A 21,730-nucleotide genomic window follows, 5' to 3' on the forward strand; every position below is an offset into this window, starting at 1 on the left:
AGAAGATTCCAGTAAAATGAATTATGGATGGTTAACCAACCAATTCCAACTGAAGCAGAGACTGAATAACCACTCAAAGCCAGAACGAAAATATATATATATATATATATATATATATAACAAAGTTATCGCCGAAAAGAAATATGAAAAAAAAGCCATCATTAAAAGAGCACAAAAGAAATCCCCACAAACCAAAAAAAGAAAAATCGGCCAAGCAAAATAAAAATTCAAAAACTGGCTTAAAAATGCTAAAATGATGCAAGATCAAGAAAATGCCGAATCCATGATGGACTCCCTTAAAAACTGTAACACCAGACGTCTATGGGAACTATTGAAATCGAATAAAAACACAGAGAATGCAATGATAGTGGATGTCCCAGAAGCAGCGTGGGTAGAGTACTTCACAGAACTCTACAAAGAAAGATCAACAGTAGTGAACAAATTCCAGCAACACACGCAAAAGTCATGGAATATAAGATACAATATTATTGAAATTACCAACAGAATAAAAAAATTAAACACATCAAGGGCCCCGGGCCCTGACGGCATGTCAAATGCCACATTAAAACAAAACCCTGAAGTTTGGGCCCAATTCTGTGGCAAAATCATAGATCTGATTAACCGTACGAAAAATGTCCTGATTACGGGAAAATTGCAACACTAATCCCAATATATAAACCAGGATCATCTAAGGAGCCAAAGAACTACCGACCGTTAGCGCAAATTTTTGCCAACCTTATACTGACAAGATTAAACATTTGGGCAAAACAAACAAACCATCAAGCAGTGCGCCAAACAGGATTTGTGCGCAATGTCGGTACAAATATAAACCTGATGATCTTAAACCTGATGAAACGGGAAGCTGAAAGAACAAAAACGAAAACAATAGTAGCGTATGTCGACCTGAGATTAGCCTATGATAAAATCAATAGAGACTTGCTTTGGAACAAACTTGGACAATGGAGATGCCCTAACAACATCCTTGAACCAATCAAACTCTTGTATACAAGTACAAAAATACAAGTGAGAATGACTTCTGATGGAATAATAACAAATCAAATCAACACCTGGCATGGCCTAAAGCAAGGGTGTCCGCTGGCGGCTGCACTGTTCAGCCTTTTCACGTCGGATTTTGAAGAGCCCATAAGTACACCGAGCATTAATCTGCCGAAATTGAATGCGACTGCAGCACCTTGTTTGATCTACGCAGATGATATAATTCTATTAGCAAAAACACTGTGCGGATTACAAAAAGCCCTCAACAAAACTCATGAATACATGGAAAAAAATGAATTTAGAATAAACATCAAGAAAACAAAAATTATGTACCTGACAAAGAAGAAATCAAAAGGGAATAAAGCCTACAATTATTATCTTCAGGAAGAAAAATTGATCCAGGTCACAACCTATAAATATCTAGGAATATGGATCAATCAATCACTGACAGAAGCGCCATGGGCAGAACAGTTAGTCTAAAAACAGAATGCTTGCCAGACAAGGACTGTCAATCCATAAGAAATTCCGGAAATGTTCTCTCATACCAGCTGTAACATTTTACAAACAAAAGGTGACAGCGATCCTTGCGTACAGTGCTGAAACTATGATCAACCTTGACAGAACCATATGGATGAAACTCGAGGTGATCTACTGGCGGAAAGTACTAAGCCTACCCCAGAACATGCTGATGGCACGTATCCTTTATGAACTGGGCCTCCAATCACTAGAATCAATAATAGAATGGAAAATACTAGATCTATTCAGAAAAATGAACAGCGAAGAGAAGATACCGGCTTTGGAAATACTAAGAACCTCACAAGAACACGTTAATGATGCTACATTAAACAAATGGAAAGAAGTGTCTATGAGTATATGCAACAAAAAAGGAATTACACTCGAAACACTGACGAAGATGCCTCAAATCGCAAAAAAGAAGTTGAGCCGAACGGATTGGATCGAGACACAAGAGCATGAAAGACCGATACAAACTGACTCTGAAATGTGAGGGAGAGGCATGATCACTCAACCAACTTCCTCACTACCTAAAACTATATCCAGATCGAAGAATTAGAGACAAGTTTTTAAGTTTCAGACTGAACCTGCTACCAACAAGAGAAGTCCAGGGGAAATGGAGCCAAAATAAAAGTGCAAATAGCGACTGCAGATTCTGCCAAATAATAGGAAAAACAGAAACTCTCTACCATGTAATTATGGAATGCGAGGCACTAAACCAAAAAAGACTGCTCTTCAGCGCCAAATATCTTAGTGCCACAGTAGAAATGGAAAAAGTAGAAAGATGGAGCCAAATCCTGATGGGGAAACAGAAAGATGGTTGCAACCATAATTCACTTCTGGGAAATTATGTTGGAAAGCAGTAGCAGTAATGAAGAATAACAAAAGCCAAAATATTTTTTATTTTTTTTATAAGGAGGACAATGTAAATTGAACGTGAATGATAAATGTAAGGTTTAAGATGAAAACCAAATGCATTTTAATAAAAAAGAAAGGGGAATTGAAATCAACTCAAAAAAGGTATGCCAAGGCAATTCCCAAGTGAGAAAAGCACAGCTAAAGGCAATAAGGTAAGTACCCCAAGCCTACACAATACCTCTGTTTAGAAGAAGTGTCCCGTTGGATTCTGTCTAGCTACAGCGGTTCGGACCCTGGTTGCTGAGCCCCAGTCGTGGGGACAAGAGGGAGGACGTCTGCAGGGCTCCTGCAGCAGTACACAGGAAGATCGTCGGCAGCTACGGGCTCTTTTCGGTTCATTGGCCTTTCGCAGTTTCAGCGCTTAGTAAACAGCACTGATGCGGATCACGGACACCAGTTGGGCTTTCCTTGCTCCCTCGGTCCTGCACTCAGTTGAGGGGACTCTGGATCTGGAGGTTCTGCTTCTGGGGTTCCTTTGGAGGCTCCTGGAGCTTTTAACCATATTTTTTCTGCGGCAGACATTGCGCTCAACTATGGACACTCGACGCCTGGCATTGAGCTTCTGCAGCAATGGAGAGGCACAGCAAGTCATGGATGGTGTTGCAGTGGAGTTCGTCTCCCGGTTAGATGATCCCACTAACCCAAGGGGAGAAGTCGTTCCTTCCGGAGCTTCTCTGTTGAGGTGAAAAAGGAAGTCGGCACAGCAGCCGGGTTTTACCGGGCAATTCAAAGTTCCAGGAAGTTGCAGCTGGCTTCTTTCATGGTTTCTTTGTCAGGTGTTTCTCCCAGTGGTCGACTCTGCCTGTAGTTCCAAATCCCTCGTCTTTTACGCTGGTTTCTCCCCTTCATGCACAGCCTAAGCTGTCAATCACACAGCAGAGTGGATGTCCTGAAAGGACAGCCAGCCAGCCAATCAGGACTATTTTCATTCCGGCATTCCTAGAGACAAAGGGCAGAGTAGTTTCGGGACCCTCCCTCAAATTCTGTTCTTCCAGGCACACTGGAGCCTGGGGGGGGCTTCAGGGCTGAAGCCCGCTAAAGGCAAGACAAACAAAGGGCTCAAACCTGTCTCAATGCAGTAAAACCCAAGAAAGACCTCACAAACAGAAAATGGCGAAAAAAGAAGAGTGACCATTTTGACAAAATGGTCCCCCATGGGTGCTGTACTGCAGCTAAGGGTTCAGCCTGCAGTAGAAAAGCACAATGGTAGGAAAAAAAGTAAACCAGCCATTTAAAGTAGTGAGGGTAACATAAAAAATGTTACATGAGAAGGTAGGATAAGTGGTTACTAAGCAACCCCCTAGCACTCCACATAAGATGGTGTGTGCTGGACGTACAAAGAGAAAAGGTAAGTAAAGCCAATTTCACTTTACTATTCTTGGGAACTGTAGTTCACACAAGAAAAGTTATTTAAACCTTAAGAGAAACCCAAAGGATTTCTCAGGGACACTGCACTGAAGGTGCCGTGTGTCACCATACAAAAAGCAGAAGCCTATGGAGTTGGTCAGATTCCAAAAACAATGAAAGCACAAGATCTAAATCAAGTAAGAACACATGAGAGGGTGAGAAAAAGGTTTCACTCCCAAGTTTAAAATTAAAAAGTCCTAAGTCTAACAAAAGAGCTGGGGGTCTCTAAGGTTGAAGGGAATTAGCACTGAAATGAAAATTCTCCCTAACACAGTCACGAGGGAAGTTAGGCAGAATTGCATGGAGTACCCTCTGGGACCACCACATAAGCAAAAACCAACCTTTTGTATATGTCTGTACTACACAGTTTGTGGTAGAGAGCTGAGCTGCCAGGCTTATCTCAAGAGGGAATCTGAGCAGTACAAGGATGTTACACAGAGGTCTTAAAATCACAGTGGTTCAAGTATACATTTACACTCAAGGTTTCTTGGTAAAACACTTATTAATTTATCACACAACTTAATAATATACACAAATATACTTCAATACCAAACCAATAAGTTTCTGAGTAAATTAGGCTCAGCTGAAATAGGAGCAAAATGGCATTTCAGTTACTTTCAATGGGAGTAAAAAGGCACAAGTTAATAGAATAGATCACAAATACTTTCTTAGGCAGTGCAAATAGTTTTAGTTCACTAGAGGACTCAATTCAGTTTAATAGGCCTAGGCCAAAGTCAATGGACTATTATCTCAGATAGGAAAGAGCAGTTCTTGTAATAAACGGTAAAGTCTTTGCCAAAGTTCTCAGAAGTAGTTTGTACGAAAACGAATCATATGTTGGGTCACAAGCTGATTAGGCCTGCAATTTGGGATAGTTCCACGAACTTTCACCGCAAGAGAGGCGTTCTCTCAATCGGGTTGGCACAGTACCTTAATATGAAGCAAAAGATGCAGCTGAAGACGTTGGTTCCTGCAGATCTCACTGTCCCTGAGCCTCAGTCGTGGGGACAAGAGGGAGGACGTCTGGGGACTCCTGCACTGCACAGATTGTCGGAAAATGTTGACAAAATGGAGTCATTTTAGTTAGAGTAGCTGTCATCAAGCACACAAACTAGTGTCCTTCCCCCCGGTTATTCCTAACCAGCTCCGAGAATGGTATCCAGGTGGCCCACGATTTGATTGGTCCCACCAACTCAAAGGAAGAAGTCTTGTTTGAAAGACCTTCTCTGTCGAGATGAACTTGGCAATTCAGACCTGCAGCAGGGCTTCACCGGGCAAACCAATGGTCCAGGAGTGGCAACAGCTGTCCTCTTCCAGCTCGTCTTCGGTTCTTTCGTTCCAGTGGTGGACTTTGCCTTCCAGTCCAAGAGACTCGTCTTTTAAACAGTTTTCTCCCTTTCATTCCAGCCTACCTGCTACTCATTCAGCAGGGTGGCTGTCCTTGCCGGACAGTCAGCCAGCCAATCACGCCAGAGTGCATTTGGGTCTCCTAGTAGACTAAGCACAGGGAGTTTCGGGCACCTCCCTCACTTCCTGCCCACCTCAGACGCCAGAGGCGGTCTTCCGTCCTGAAGCCCACCAAAGGCATAGAAACAAAGGGACCAAACCTGGTTTGGCGCGCAGAGACGAACACTAGAAGGACCTTTCCAAAAAGAAATGGTGAAGAAAAAAGACCGGAACCTGTTTAAACGAAGGGGCTTAAGGCGCCATCTTGGAAAACCTGGTTCCTGCGATTTTTAGATACCGGTGTTCGCGTCGGGAAAGAAGTTATACTGCAACAAGGAACAATTTTCATATCACTAGTTCACTGTCATTGCTTGGATCTATGAACGTTTACAATTTTGTGGATTTTTAAAAAAAAATATATATATATATTTTGGGGATGCTTTTGCTGCTTTTGTTTACCACAAACAGCGTTGGGAGACCCCCCCGCACCCCACCTATGCCTTCACACCCATTTCTATATACCTTACTTCAAATTGCCATCTGCATGTTTGTATTTTTTTTAAAAGCAGCAAACATAATTCTGTGAGATTGCCATTCTGCAAAAGTGAGGAAATCCCATTGCTTCATTATTGTGCCATTTCTCTTGGATAAATCCCTTTCCCGTTATCTCTAGAAAGAGCCTGGTCTCTCCATATGTGCATATGAACCTGGCAGTCAGTCCGGTAATGATTGCTTCTGCTCTTGTATTCCAACACACATCCTTCTCTAGTATGTGCCCATCTCCATACACAGAGGGGTAGTGTGCGTTTCCAGTTCATGACGACTCCGGTTTTGTCCTCGCCAGGCATCATTGTGCATTTTCCATAGCTCAATACCAGCCATTTACTTGGCATAGGATTTCGTAGTGATGCAGGAGTAGATTTTAAATAAATGCTTGCTGTTGTTTTCTAGGAGCGAACAGAGGAGCTACAGTCGGTGTTTGCTACCTTACTGCAAGCTGAGCTCGTACCTGCGACGGTCCATGACTACAGGGAGAAGCTCCTACATCTGAGACGGCTACGGCATGACCTGCTGCCAGCTTCAGCCTCATGTGGCTCATTCCAAGAAGTAAGTATTCCAAGTGCCTGAACACTGAATGTGCATTGATTTTGTTCAGAGCTTAACAGGGTCTTTCAGACTAGCTCATTGAGTATTGTGGCTGCCACATTGATTTCAGCTGAATCCAGTTCTTGGTAGCCCATTCTCCATGCAGACACTGCGTACAGTGTGTTAAGCAAACTTTCTATGCTCTGAGGGTAATCAATGTGTTGTATCACCTAATGGGTAAACTGTGCAAAGATTTTACTTTCCATCCATAAAACTTCAGGGACTCTCTTCTTCCCTGCCAGAAAATCAAACGAGCACTCTACCAGGAGCTTCGAATCACTGCTCAACTGAACTGAAATTGAGCACGGGTTGAGATTTTCACATGAAATTAGATCGCTCAACTCCATGCAATCCTTGTAAGTTCCTGGGCATCAGTCGTGGGGATAAGAGGGACGACTTCTGGGGACTCCTGCAACACAATGGGAAAGTCGGCGGCAGCAAACGGTCAAACTTCAATTCAGCGGCACTTTGCGGTTTCAGCTCCTCGCAACTATAGCAAATAGCAACACTGCGGTTCTCGGATACCACTTCAGACTTTCCTCGCATCTCTGGGGTCCAGCACTCTGTTGAGGTGGCTCAGGCTTGGTCAGTCCTGCTTCAGGGGATTCTGAAGGATCTTCCTGGCGCTCGGGTCCAACTTAAAAGCGATGCACTCGATCTGGTGTTCCTCTCCCTGACACTTTGGTTCCAAAAGCAGCGGCAGTGGTAGTACAACCAGCTCTGAGAGGCTGTCCAGACAAATTCACTTTGGGGTTGATTGATCTCACCAACCCAAGGGGAGAAGTCGTCCTTGCAGGGCTTCTCTAGTCGAGGCGAATTTGGAGCTTCAGCACAGCAGCAGGGCTTCATCGGGCAAACCAACGGTCCAGGAGTTGCCGCAGGCATCCCTTCCAAGTTCTTCATCAGATTCCTTCTTCCAGTGGTCGACTCTGCCTTCCAAGCCAAAAAGCCTTGCCTTTTATGCAGGTTTCTCCCATTCATTCCAGCCTAGCTGTCAATCACACAGCAGGGTGGCTGTCCACAAAGGACAGCCAGCCAGCCAATCACCTTTGGGTGCATTCCTGTAACTAAGGGGATTAAGCACAGGGAGTTTCTGGCACCTCCCTCACTTCCTGCCCCTATCAGACATACTGGAGGCAGAGGCGGACATCACTCATGAATCCCGTCAAAGGCAAAATGAAGAAAGGGACCAAACCTGGTTTGGCGCGTAGAGTAAATCTCAAGAAGGACCTTTACAACAAGAAATGGTGAAAAAAGAAGACCGGGCCATTTTAACAAAATGGGCACCCATGGGTGCCTTACTGCAGCTGCAAACGCAGCCTGCGGTAAAAACACACAATGGTAGTAAAAAGTAAACCACTGCCACCAGCCATTAATTGCATAAAGGGTAACATAAAAATGTTACATGAGAAACTAGACAAAGGGGATACTAAGTAACCCCCCCAGCACCCTATGGTAAAATAGTGTGTGCTGGGTCTGGATAGTAAATATTTCAGGAATCGGGAGTAGAGGGTGGGTTCTAGAAGTTGAACACTCCAGTGCTAAACTTCGTATAAGATTTTGTGTTGAGTAAAGTTCATCTCCGCGGCCATTAGAGGTTTACTGAGTCATTGCAGAGCACGGAAAAAGAAAGCAGCATCTTCATGGACACATGTTGAAAAATGCAAAATCTCTTGCCATCCGGCAACTGAGACTTACCAGGACATTATCATCCACATACTACTCCAACCGCCTTGGGAAAGACCCACCGGGGTTGAAACACGTGTCGGCTGACCACCCTCTCTAGACAATGTGTCTACACTATGACAAATAAAACCACACTTTGAAAAAACAGAAATAAGTGTGAGATCCTTTCTTCATAGGGTCAACTAAGCATATTCTCCTTGCAAGGTAACCAGGATTCTTCTGTGCTAAAGTCAATTTCACTTCACTGCTCTTGGAAACAGCAGTTTCACCAAGAGGAAGGTATTTAAACATTTGGGAAATCTAAGAGACTTCCCTGTGCCACTGCACTGAAGGTGCTGCGTGCCACAATGTAAAGATGATGCCTATGGAGTTTGTCAGACTCCAAAGTCGAAAGAAACACAGAAAACGCATACAATTAGAAGTACAAAGTCCCAAAGTTTCAGCATAAGCTCTGGGGTCTCTAATGTGGGAGGAATTTAGCACCAAACCGAAAATTCTCCCCTACACTCTCCCACCCCCCCCCCCAGACTAAGGGTCAGGAGGATCTAATCCTCACCAGGATGGATCTCCTGTTGCAAGTCAGTTAAATGGCCTGCTGAGTACACCAGCAACCTTTTGTAACCCTTGCTATCGCACATTTTATCAGGTGTTTTCATTTGTAAGCAATATGACCTACATCTTTCTTATTTAATGTATAGGGGATCTGGGTTAACAGACCCTCAGAAGTTGACAACTTCTGAGCCTACAATAGGCTTTTTCAAGGGGTCCCTAGAAAGGAATCAGTTAGACCTAGAAGGGACTACATGGTTCCTCACCACCTCTCTCGCAAGAGCAGGTTGCGCCTTAGTTATAGGGGTTGTGGGCAAGCAGGGTGTATTCTTCCACTTCTTCTGAGATCTGGTTTTACCTGGCTTAGAAGTTTGCCTCTGAACACTAGGATTTGTACTGGAATCTTCAGCAGAAGATCCAACAGTCTCAAGGTGTTTAGCCTAAGACCAATCTTTCCTGGTTTTCCATCAGCTCGGAGAATTACCAATTCTCACAGGTCTAGATAGGGGTGCAATCTGTCTATCTATCTCTTTCTCAGAAGCAGTGTGGGTCAAATACTTTACAATTGGAGTGGCAATGATGCAGCATGGTTTGGGCTCCCATTTCCCTAATATTCTAGCCTTGGATTTGCCTTGGTTAGAGCTTAGCTCACTAACACAAGGACTTACAGTGGGGTTCTCTGTAGAGGGTCCCACAGGCTCAGAGGGGTCCCCTAAGGTTGCCCCTCTAGCCAATTTGGTTTGGTTCCGTTTCTTCCGACTGAGAGGCTTGTGGGTACTGGACAATACTCCTAGAGTTTTGAAGTCATTCCCCAACAGGAATCTCCCAGGCACCTCATTCTGAATACTGACGGGATCCTCTGTTAGGGAGAATTCTCAAAAATGTGCTAATTCCCTCCACCTTATAGACCCCCAGCAACTTTTCTGGATTTTGAGGACTTGATTTTTTAACCTGGGAGAGTATGTCCCTTTTTTCCCACTCATGTATTTTTGTGTGAATTTTACCCCTGTTTCCTTTGGTTATGGAGTAATTTCCAACTATATCACAAAGCACCTTCAGTGCAGTGACACGGGGAAGTCGTCCAGATTTCCCAAGGTTTAAATAACTTCTCTGGCATCAACTACTGTTTCCCAGAGCAGTTAAGTGAAATTGACTTAGCATTGTAACTTTCTAGACCCAGCCCACACTATCTTCCAATAGAGTGCTCGAGGGGTTACTTAGTATCCCCTTTGTCTAGCTTCTTATGTAGCATATTATGTTATCGGTTTTTCTCCATTGACTGGCTGGTGGCAGTGGCTTTGTTTTGAATTTACCACAACCGTTCGTGGCTCCGGTAAAGTAACTGCAGGAGCTGTCTTTTTCAAAATGTTGTCCAGCCATCTTTGCTAAAATGGTGCCCGGTCTTCTTTTTTTGCCTTTGTGGAAAGGTCCTTCTAGAGTTTCTCTGCCCGCCAAACCAGGTTTGGTCTCTTTGTTCAATTCGCCTTTGGCAAGGTGCCAGAACATACCAACATTTCAGCCCCTTTAAATGTATAATAGGACAAGACATAGTCTAGTTCCCTTTGCGCCCAAACGTACCTTACCCCTGGCATCCAAATTCAACAGAATTAAACGTTTAAGCGAACCTTCAGGTAAACCCCATTGAGAGAGTTTAAACCACAGCTGTCTGCGGTCAACACAGGCAAGTGCTGCGGTAAAATCGAACAATACAATATACAAGTATATTTTCTATTGAAGGCTTTATGCCTGATCATATTTAACATGAAGCCATTTATAGAAGTCTTCATATATGATCCAAAACCTAGTTGACTTTCAGACAATATATTCTGGTGTAGCCATGATCCAAGGGACAGAAGGGTGCTGAAGATCTTGCTAGAAGAGTCCAGCAAAGCAATCGGCTAAAACGATTGCTGCTTGTCGGAGTTCCTTAGAAACCTTTGAGTAGTTCTGCGAGTGACGTGGCACAATACCATGCATTCAACAACATAATGGATACCGCACAGCACTATTTGATGACTGCCATTAGGTCCAGTTATAGAAATCCAGCCTATCCAACATGGTATAACCATGAATGCAGGAACGCTAAGAATAGGCCCCTGGAAGTCCTAGAAGACCCTCTCCTGGCTAAAAGGAGGAAGCATCATACGTGCGTAGTAAAACAAGATAAAGCTCTGTGGATCAGAATGCATGGCTGCGTTTGATACTAGCTGCAAAAAATTCTAATAAGAGCAGATTTGGGAAAATTGTGTCTAGGGTGCCTAGTTCACCCATAAACACGACAAATATGTTCCCTTGATCAGGCTATATAAACACATAGAGGAAGTTAGCGACCAGGGAATAGTGAATATTTTTTACTGGGAATTGCCAGCATTGGCCCAGCCTCCACTTCAGTTTGGGGAGAAGAACTGAGGACTGCCTTGTTCCTAACTTCATCTGGAAAAGCCACAGGGCCGGAGGTGATTACACTTGAGGTGTTCAAGATGAATCGCCAGATATGGGTCCCAGTCTTCACGATTGTGGCAAAAGATCAAATTCCCCCAAGCTGGAAATAATCAATTTTAGTTCCTTTCTTCAAGAAGGGTGACAAACTATATCCCAGCTGTCACTGCCCCATCTCACTGATTGAGTCTTGTGCAAAATGCCTGGGAGAAGAGTAGTCCACAGTCATATAATTGAGCAGACAACGGATAAGAACAGTATGGCTTTAGAGCGGGAGTGGGCACAATAGAGCAGCTCATTTGTATTTATTAGGTTTATATAGCGTTTTACGCCAAAGCGCTTCACAATAAAACAACAAGAATACATAGTTAACAAGAAGTATAAAGTTACAAAGACATGAAACGAACCATCAAAAACAGTATGTGCATAATGAAAACCACTGCCACCAGCCATTCAGTGAGGAAAGGGTAACATAAAACCTGCTACACAAGAAGCTAGGAAAAGGGGCATACTAAGTAACCCCCTCCAGCACTCTATTGGAAGATATTGTGTGCTGGGTCTAGAAAGTTTCAATGGTAAGTAAAGTCAATTTCACTTCACTGTTCTGGGAAACAGTAGTTTATCCCAGCGAAGGTATTTAAACATTGGGAAATCTACAATACTTCCCTGTGTCACTGCAGTGAAAGTGCTGGGTGACACAATTTAAAAGATGATGCCTATGGAGTTGGTTAGACTCCATAACCAAAAAGAAACCAACACAGAAAACAAATCGAATTAAAAGTACAAAGTCCCAAAGTTCAGCAAAAGAGCTGGAGGGCTCTAAAGTAGAGAGGAATTAGCACATTTATGAGAATTCTCCCTAACAATGTGTGAGGAGGATGTTATGTTAGTTAATATGTGACATTTTAGTAGGCACTTACTATTTTTTGACAATTTACAGGATTAGTGGACTGTGAACTTTTAGGAAACAAATTGACAATTCATGTAAGTTGGGAGTATTGCCTAAATGTGATAGGGATGATAGATCATTAGGCAAATCGGTGTAAGAGTCACACAGGTTGTGGGTTTTTAAGAGTGTGTGAGCTGCAAGTATGAATCTGGATGGGTATGTTAGGAGTATATAAGTAAGACTAGATATAATTGTCTTGAGGATTTGCAGCACTGAGGTTGACATAATGCTACATGGACTTATAGGTTATACAAATCCATGTGTCAGGTTAGATCCTGTGACAGGCTATGAATTTTTAGATTAAGTTGGTAAAACCAATGTTTGAAGTTTCAATTTGGTTTATGCGATATGGAATTTCGTGTTAAAATTAAAACATGTCTAAAGTTTTAGCATACTTTAGAGCATGTTTTACAATGTTTATTATGGTGAGGAGACAAGTCAGTAAGTGTGGTCTATAAGAGTCACGCCAGGTTAAGGGTTGGGTTAGTCTGAATGGTATGTGAGCCATGCCAGGTCAGTATAAATGATGTGCGAGTCACGCCAAGTTAATAGTGTGGTTGAGTGAGCCACAAGGTTTTCTGGGTGGTAGCGCCTCCAGTGTTGGAATTTAGTTTGCTAAAGATGTGCGTGTGGTTGAGTGAGCCACAAGGTTTTCAGGGTGATGGCGCCTCCAGTGTTAGTATTGGGTATGCTAAAAATGTTTCGTGAGAGTTGCAGCTCTCCATAAAAAGATGTTTCTTCAGTGTTCCCTTGTGTGTCCAGTGTGACCCAGTGTGTGCGTAGGATGGGAGTTGTGATGTGCTTTGTGATGTGCCAGTAAGTGTGTAGTGTATTTGTAAGGGAAGGGTATGTGTTGTATAGTTTGTCTGTGTATGTTGGGAGCATGTGATGTCGCGTGGAATGTTGTGATCTGAATAGGAGAATGTTGAGTAAGGTTCCACACTCGGGCAGTTAGAGCTCCCCTGCCTGGGTGATGGGTGCTAGTGTTTTTTTATGTCCTATATACTTAAGTGTAACTGTAACTAAGAAGATGTCATTAAAGCTAAAGTAACCTATAAAGAAGCATGGAGGTCACTTCATTTCATCCCCCTATCCTGTATTTCTTGTCATAGTCTAATCTATATAGGTGAAGCCAACTGCATATGTTGATGTTCCTTTCCTATAGAAATAATGCATGTTTACTAGTGTCCACTTCACTACAGTATGAATATCCAACAGTCGCTTTGTAGATGGATACTCCCCCTTAAAGGCCTGCAGCGCTGTGCGGGATCAACCATCAGCAGATAACATTGGCAAGGTCACAACATATGCTTGCATCAGCGGAACATGTTGACATGTCATTTTACTGGTTTTTCTTGTTATTTGCCAAAATATATGGGATCCTTTTAAACTTTACCTGTTGTTTCTCATGTCAGGTGCCGCTTCGATATTTACTTGCAATGCTATACGTTAACTTCAGCCCTCTTTGGGATCCTACGATTGAACTTATCACGTGAGTATGGCCTTGCAAAAGAGACGTAGATTTTGTTTATAATGCTAATGAGGATACAATAGTTGAGAGTGCCAGTGGTACATATCACATTTTATTCTGGGATAGCTGCCTATAGAGATTTAAGAAACGCAGCGGACAATTCAGAAGAGAATTATAAAGTTGGTATTGAGGTTATGTGACGGCATGTCAACATGATGGCTTGTGACGATGTGCAGACCTGCGATGGCGTACCTTTTGGAAAAGAGGCTCACACATCAGACATGAGTGAGGTGAACAGCCAGTGTAGAGGTCTTAGGCTGATGACTGGGCAGAGGAGAGATATGGAGGTACAGAGAAAGTGCTTTAACGTCTGCAATGAGTCAAGACTACAAAGACATTTCCTGAAATTCGTTAGATATGAAGAGACCCGTACATGAGTTCTGCATCCGTAGAGTCTATAACTTGACGATTGATGGAGACAGGCTGGTATTGCTTGAACACCATGGAAGGTTAGTGGTGTGTGACCGTGCAGACCTTTGTGCACCAAGCACATTTCCTTCTGACGTTTTGTCTCTTTGATCAGGAACCAATGGATTACTTTAGTGCCGGTGTTATGCGCTTGGTACGATACATACCAATAATGAGCCTGGCAGCGTGGTCCTGTGTTCGCCTTGAGTCAGTCTAGTGGAGTGGGTGCCGAGTGTGCCACAAGTTCCAGAGAGAGAAGAATAACGGTTTTGGTTCTCTAAGGCAGCCTTGACTGCAGTGTGTCCAGTATGTCACGTGTTTTATGCAAGTCGCTGTTTAGCTCTGTGCTGTAAAAATGGCTTTTAACCTGCAGAACACAGTTCTGCTGTGGGATTAAGCTGTGGCCTCCAACTAAAAAAGTGCTGAAGCCAATAAAACTACTTGATAACCGTGTAAAGAAACTTTGCCACCTTTCTCTAGACATGTTTCACTTCAATTACTTGGGCATGTTTTGGAAATATTTTAGAGAACCTGTAAAGTTGAAGCAATGCACCTATGTATGAAAAGCTAGGCTACAGAGAACTACTATTTAATAACGATACCATAAGCGGGTCTTCATTCTTTCAAGATTTCGGGAGTGTTTTTCTATACAACCAGTGGTGTGGGGTTCATAGAGACCATATTTTGGTGGACAAGGGATTCAATCAAGATGGACCTAACGCACATTGTTACGCATGACTGAGCAGTAAGTCTTCTTTTAAGAGGGGAGGATACTGCTAGAAGGCACAGAACAAGCACACACATGCCTATGTGTTAGGTAAGATGGTCATATATGTGATACATCTTCCTGACCTGTGTCAACCCCAAATGTTTTTACTCATACTTGGTGATTATATTTCCTTGTGTCTAGGTGAAGGGGAATCTTGTTTCCCCTGTCACCTAGTATTTCTCTTTTTATGGGTGACCTCTGTCTGTCCATAGTGTATGGTTGGAGTTATAGTTTTCTATAACTTTTGTGGCTTGGGCTGGTTTTCCCCTGAATCCCATAGTTATATTCACCCAGCCAATCCAAAATATCATGTTTCACCTCGTACATACTCACAACTTCCTTAGGCATGCGAGTTCTCTTAGGACTGGAATACCTAGAAGACTCTGGGATAGAAACATTTTCAAGAGACAATTTCTTCATTTCAAAAGCATGTTGCATTTCCATTTCTCTTAGTTTGATTTCTTGATGTTTGTTTTCAGTTTGCATTTGTAGCCTTTTGAACTCTTACTCAAGTCTCATTATTTCAAGAGAGACAAATTCTGGGCTCAGTACTGGACCTGGTAGGGTCCCTGTGGCTAAAGGTTGAGGCCTAAGAGCTTGTTGTGGTAAAGAGGGGCTCACATCCTGAGACTCCTCTAACTCTTCTGACTCCTCAATAACATTAGAGTTAGACTCTGAATCATTATCATCCTCATCAACATTTTCCACATTTTCTGAGATAGCAAATGTGACAGACCTACTACTTAGACGTTGATGATTCAACAATCTTTCAACCAATTCATTTTTCTTTCCTTTACAAGGCGATTCCCGACCTTACACATTTCTTCAGTTGATCTACTGTTAAAATGATCAGGGCTTCCTGCCTGAAGTTATCCATATCTGGCATGTTACAATTGCTTTTCTAGTGGAGCTTAGCCTTGTGAAGGTTACTTTTTGAACAAAAGTAAAGCAGAACTCTCAATGTAACAACTCTAAAATGTATCCTCACCGTCTGCCACCACTGTTAGGCAAAGTTTGTATGCAGTACCCTTTGGACCACTACACACAACTAGGACTACAGGTGTAAGCAAAACCAACCTTTGGTATATGTCTGTAGTACACAGTTTTGGTAGCGTGTTGAGCAGCCAGGCTGATCTCAAGAGGGGAAATATGAGCAGTAGTGGAGTTACACAAAGATTCACAGTTACAGGTATTCAAATAGACTCTTACACTCAAGGTTTCTTCTATAACAATTAATAATTTATCAGTTCAATTGTAAAACACTGATTTGAAGGAGGCAATCTTATAGTGACACGCACATATACTCCAATACTGTACACTCTTTAAAAAAAGTAGTAAAAGGCAAAGGTTATCAGAACATGAGACTACAATTATTCTTAGACAGTGCAAATACTTTGCGTTCACCAGAAGAGTCAATTAAATTCAATAGGCTAGGCCAAAGTCAATGGGCTAAAGTCTTGGATAGAATAAAGCAAGTAGTTTGTAAAAATAAGAATCATATGTTAGTTCACAAGCTGATTAGGCCTGTGAGTTGCAAAGGTTTCAAGCACTTTCACAGTGAGAGTTAAGTTCACACCGTCTTGTTTTACAGTACCTTACAATGAAGAAAAAGATGCAGCTGATGACTTCTATTCTTGGCAGTTCCTGCAGATCTCGCTGTTCCTGGGCCTCAGTCATGGGGACAAGAGGGAGGACGTCGGGGTACTCCTGCACTGCGACTGGTCATAGCTCGCAACTGTCAAACTTCAATTTCAGTGGCTGTTTCAGTTGCCGCACTGGTAACAACGCTGGTCCTGGCTGTCAAGGTGGACTGTCCTTGCTTCACAGGTCCTGCACTCAGCTGAGGAGGGTCGGTCCGACGTCGTGGGAGTCAGGAGGATCTTCCAAACGCTTTTCGCCAGCTTACAAGTAACGCACACAATCTGGTGTCCCTCTCCCTGGCTTTGCGGTTTCAGGCAGCGCACTGAGGAAATGCAACCAGCTCCGAGATAGGTGTCCAGGTGGCTTACTTGGGAGTTGATTGGTCCTACCAACTCAAAGGGAGAAGTTGTCCTTAGCAGGGCTTCTTTCTCGATGCGAACTTGGCGATTCGGACTTGCAGAAGTGCTTAACCGTGCAAACCAACGGTCCAGGAGTTGCAGCAGCTGTCCTCTTCAAGCTCTCTTTTGGTTCCTTTGTTCCAGTGACCGACTCTGCCTTCCAAGCCAAGAGACTTGCCTTTTATTCAGTTCTCTCCCATTCATTCCAGTCTAGCTGCCACTCATCCAGCAAGGTGGCTGTCCTTGCCGGACAGTCGGCTAGCCAATCACCACAGAGTGCATTTGGGTCTCCTAAGAGATGAAGCACAGGGAGTTTTCGGCACCTCCCACACTTCCTGCCTACCCCAGACACTCTGGAGCCAGAGGCGGTTTTCACTCCTGAAGCCCGCCAAAAGGCAAATGAACAAAGAGACTAAACGTGGTTTGGTGCACAGAGAAAAACGTTAGAAGGAACTTTCCACAAAGAAATGGTGAAAAAAGAAGACTGGGACCTGTTTTTAGCAACAATGGCTGGGCACCATCTTGAAAAACATTGCTCCCGTGATTTAACCTTACCGGAGCTACGAATCGTTTGCGGTCGGGAAAATCATGATAGTTTGTTGTAAAACCACTGCCACCAGCCATTTTGAGAGGAAAGGGTAACATTTGACTGTTACATGAGTAACTAGACATAGGGGATACTAAGTAACCCCTCCAGCACTCTATTGTAAGATAGGGTGCGCTGGGTCTAGAAATTTACAGGGCTAAGTGAAGTCAATTTCACTTTACTGTTCTGGGAAACAGTAGTTGATCCCAGAGAAGGTATTTAAACCTTGAGAAATCTGAAAGGTGCTGTGTGACACAATGTAAAAGATGATGCCTATGGAGTTGGTTAGACTGGTTATGGAGCCTGACAAACTCTGTAGGCATCATCTTTTACATTGTGTCACAAAGCACTTTCAGTGCAGTGTCACAGGGAAGTTTTAATACCTTCTCTGGGATAAACTACTGTTTCCCAGAGCAGTAAAGTGAAATTGACTTTACTTACATTTGTAACTTTCTAGACCTAGCACACACTATCTTACAATAGGGTGCTGGAGGGGTTACCTAGTATCTATCCCCTTTGTCTAGCTTCCCATGTAATATTTTTTGTTACCCTTCCTTCACTCAATGGCTGGTGGCAGTGGTTTCGTTTTAACTACCGTTAGTTCGCAGCTGCAGTAAAGCACCAAGGGTGACATTTTTTTGTCAAAATGGCCCTAGTCGTCTTTTTTCAACAATTTCTTTGTGTAAAGGTCCTTCTTGAGATTTACTCTGCGTGCCAAACCAGGTTTGGTCCCTTTGTTTGTTTTGCCTCTGGTTCCAAGCTGTCTGGGGTAGGCAGGAAGTGAGGGAGGTGCCTGAAACTCCCTGTGCTTAGTCTCCTAGGAAACCCAAATGCACTCTGTGGTGATTGGCCGGCTGACTGTCTGGCAAGGACAGCCACCCTGCTGGATGACTGAAAGCTGGGCTGGAATGAGTTGGAGAGTACTGAATTAAAGGTGAGTCTTTTGGCTTGGAAGGCAGAGTCGACCACTGGATGAAGAACTTGAAGAGGACGCCTGCTGCAACTCCTGGACCGTTGGTTTGCCCGGTGAAGCCCTGCTGCTGTGCTGAAACTCCAAATTCGTATCAACAGAGAAGCTGTCGCGACCCTCGCCCAAAACCCCCTCTGGCAAATCCATTGGCCATGTGGAGTCAGGACTCGGGCCTCTAGAGCCTGGCATCCTCTTCAAAAGCACTCATGGGGCAGTCCTGGCGCCAGGCTCATACACCATGAACAACAATGTGCTTGGGAACTACTTTATTGTATTGTCAGCCAACATGGAGGGATCCACATATATGCGGTCTAGTGTCTTGGGTGTGGCAGGCCTGGAACTACTTTCCCTGGTACTACTTTACCTGGGCTATATAAACCACACCCTGACTGCAGAACATGCTTCGTGTTACTTTGCAGTTGCATCGTGACGCTCACCGTGTCCAGCTATTCCCTCGAACCTCGGAGAAGCAGAACCTGCAAGGAGACAAAAGGAACATCATTAGCAGCAGCATCTTACCTGCAGTCTTCCTCTAAACACTCGCAGCTACTGAGAACAGCTTCCTTGAATCTGCACGCCTCCTGGACAGAACGACCTGAAAGAGGAAGATAGAGGCAACATTAAAGAAAGCTGTAGAGACATTTACAAATTACGAACTGCTCAAAAGGCTTACCTGGCTGGTCGCCTCTCGGCTGGCACCACTCTGGACATTCAACTCGCGCTGAAGAACACCGCGACCTACAAGGAAGGAAAACACAGGTTAGCAAAGGCAAGACTTAGCAGCGCTGCGCATAACGCTTACTTACCGCATCATAGCGCTCTTAATGCGCCATCATTTACCAGTGGGGCTCAACCAAGCCAGTTCGCCGTGCTGAAGCTCCACATACCTAATGGAGAAAAGAGACATTTTAAAACAAAGAAAGGCTTGCAGGATAGCAACAAAACTAAAGAACAGCAATAAGACCTACCTGAACAATATCAAACGGGCCGGCGTCAGTGAAGTAACTTGACCGCACTTTCCCATGAAAGACAACGCGCCCCTGCAAAGAAGGCAGGATGGAGAGCATGCCTAATTCTACCACAAGGTGAGGAGCGGGCGCCACAGGGTCTGAAAGCATACGGGGGGGTGGAGGGAGGATACTTACCCCAGTCGGTCAGTCTTGAACACAGTCCTCCTGTATTTTCAGGCAGAACCTTCCCCGCAGACCACAGCAGGGCAAAGCTGAGAAGCATACCTGCGAGTAACCCAGCTGGGTGGCGTCCCTGTGGATACCAGGTGAGCGTAACAGAAGCCCCTGCAAGGACGACTTCTTTCCTTGAGTTGGTGGGACCAATCAACTCCAAAGTAAGCCACCTGGACATCCATCTCGGAGCTGGTTGAATTTCCAAGGAGTTGCTGCTGGAAACCGTATAGCCAGGGAGAGGAACACCAGATTGTGCGCGTTGCTTTTAAGCTGGCCAAGAGCTCCAGGAAGATCCTCCGGACTCCCAGGAAGCAGGACTGACAGAGCCTGGGCTCCCTCAATAGAGTGTGGGACCCCAGAAGCAGTGGTGTTATTTGCGGTAGACGCGAGGAGCTGAAACACTGAACAGCCACTGAAAGTGAAGTTTGCCGGTTGAGAGCTTTGACCGTCCCAGTGCAGTGCAGGGAGTCCCCCGAAGTCCTCCCTCTTGTCCCCTGGACTGCAGCCCAGAAGCAGTGAGATCTACAGAGCTGCACAGGAATGTCATCTGCAGTGTATTTTCTTCATTCTAAAAGTACAAAGTCTGAGAACTTACCTCTTGCTGTAGCGTTGCCTGCATCTTGTACTACTCAGAAGTCTAATCAGCTTGTGTCCCTACATTTGATTCTTCTTTTCTTCAAAGACTTCTTAAACATTGTGCAAAGACTTTTCACTGAACCTACCAGAAGTGCTTCATCCTATATAAGACTTTTTGCCCATTGACTTTGGCCTAGCCTATTGTACTGAATGCCTCTTCTTGAGGGGATCCAAAAGTATTTGCCTGATTAAGGATATTTGTGGTCTCTTGTTTGCTCTAAATAATCTTTTCCTTTGACTTATTACTGTATGATTCTCAACGCACCAGTGATATATTGATGTCCCCTTAGCTATTGGAGTCACCTGAGGGTGTAGGTAGTGTCTGTGGGCCATCCCAAAAGGATCTACTGAATTAGAGATATTAAGAGTGTGTATTTCATGAAGTGTAATTGAGTGTTACTATTATATTGCTCCCTTCTGAAGAAGGCTTATTCGAACTGACTGATTAATAATTGTTTATTCAAGAAACCTTGAGCGAAAGAGTTTATTTGAATACTTGTAACTGTAAATCTCTGTGTAACCCCACTACAGCTCACATTGACCCCTCTTGAGATAAGCCTGGCTGCTCAACACGCTACCAAAACTGTGTAGTACAAGCTTATACCAAAGGTTGAGTTTCCTATTCCTGCAGTCAGTGTTGTTTGTAGTGTTCCCAGAGGGTACTGCATTCAAACTTTGCCTAACAAAGGTTACCTTTATTTTCAGCTTTAGTAAATATGAAGTTACTAAACATATATTTGTATGCAATTTATTTATCTAAGAAAAGCAGGGATAAAGTTATGAAAATGATTCTTCTCAAAATGGAACCTGCCCACCTCATCGCAGCTGTTTCCCACATTTGGTGTACAGCCTTGTTGCCATGTTTTTTTCTGCATTTTATTGGGGATGGGGGAGGGCTGGTAAGGGAACATACATTTTGGAATTGTACGTTAATAGGGACTGGTGTGGGTTCAAGCGTGTTGAAGGTGGAGGGGGGCTTACACCTCATAATAAAAATTAAGCGAAAAATTTGACAAAATTGCCAGTGCAACGAGGTGTCCAAATGCTGTCAAAATATAGTCAAATGGAGTTCATTTGAAAGGCCTCATTCTGTAGATGATGCCATATATTTGACTTTACACTGACTACAATGGTTAAATCGATTTGAACTCTTATAACTCTAAAACAATACCCAATGTAGCATTCCTCAGCACATTTTACTTCATGGCTGGAATGTGTTCTTAATGCCACACGTTAAAAATCTGTTTCTTTGAAGACTAGTCCTCCTTCTCCCTAGATATGTCATGGGCAGATGGTAGGCGTCCACAAACCTTTCCTTCAAAGATGCAATTAAATCATTGCGTAGCTTCAGAACCTATTTACATTTGCTTGGTGCATCTGGTCTTTTGCGGTCTTAAAAAGGGATAATGCACAATTGGCTTCTCTCTCCTCAAGCTGTATCGGGCTATAAATGCAGTCACTTGGACTGATCAGCAGAGGAGTCCAGGCCTAGATTTGTATTAAATGATTTAACCAGATTTTGAGTTAAACTTTCCTTATTTTCTTAATTTTCTGTGCA

The 21,730-nt window shown here is 43.6% G+C and overlaps 1 protein-coding gene across 1 annotated transcript in view; it reads left to right on the forward strand.

Annotated features, from left to right (window-relative positions):
• Positions 1–21,730, forward strand: part of UTP20 (UTP20 small subunit processome component) — a 1,390,303-nt gene that overhangs the window by 421,625 nt on the left and 946,948 nt on the right. Inside the window, exons 18-19 of the mRNA XM_069629877.1 lie at positions 6,232–6,387; positions 13,465–13,541. Of these exons, the coding sequence (XP_069485978.1) occupies positions 6,232–6,387; positions 13,465–13,541 (233 nt within the window). The remainder of the gene's footprint in view (positions 1–6,231; positions 6,388–13,464; positions 13,542–21,730) is intronic.

Source organism: Ambystoma mexicanum, chromosome 12 (assembly GCF_040938575.1).
Source record: "Ambystoma mexicanum isolate Mex_15411 chromosome 12, UKY_AmexF1_1, whole genome shotgun sequence".
NCBI classification, from domain to species: domain Eukaryota; kingdom Metazoa; phylum Chordata; class Amphibia; order Caudata; family Ambystomatidae; genus Ambystoma; species Ambystoma mexicanum.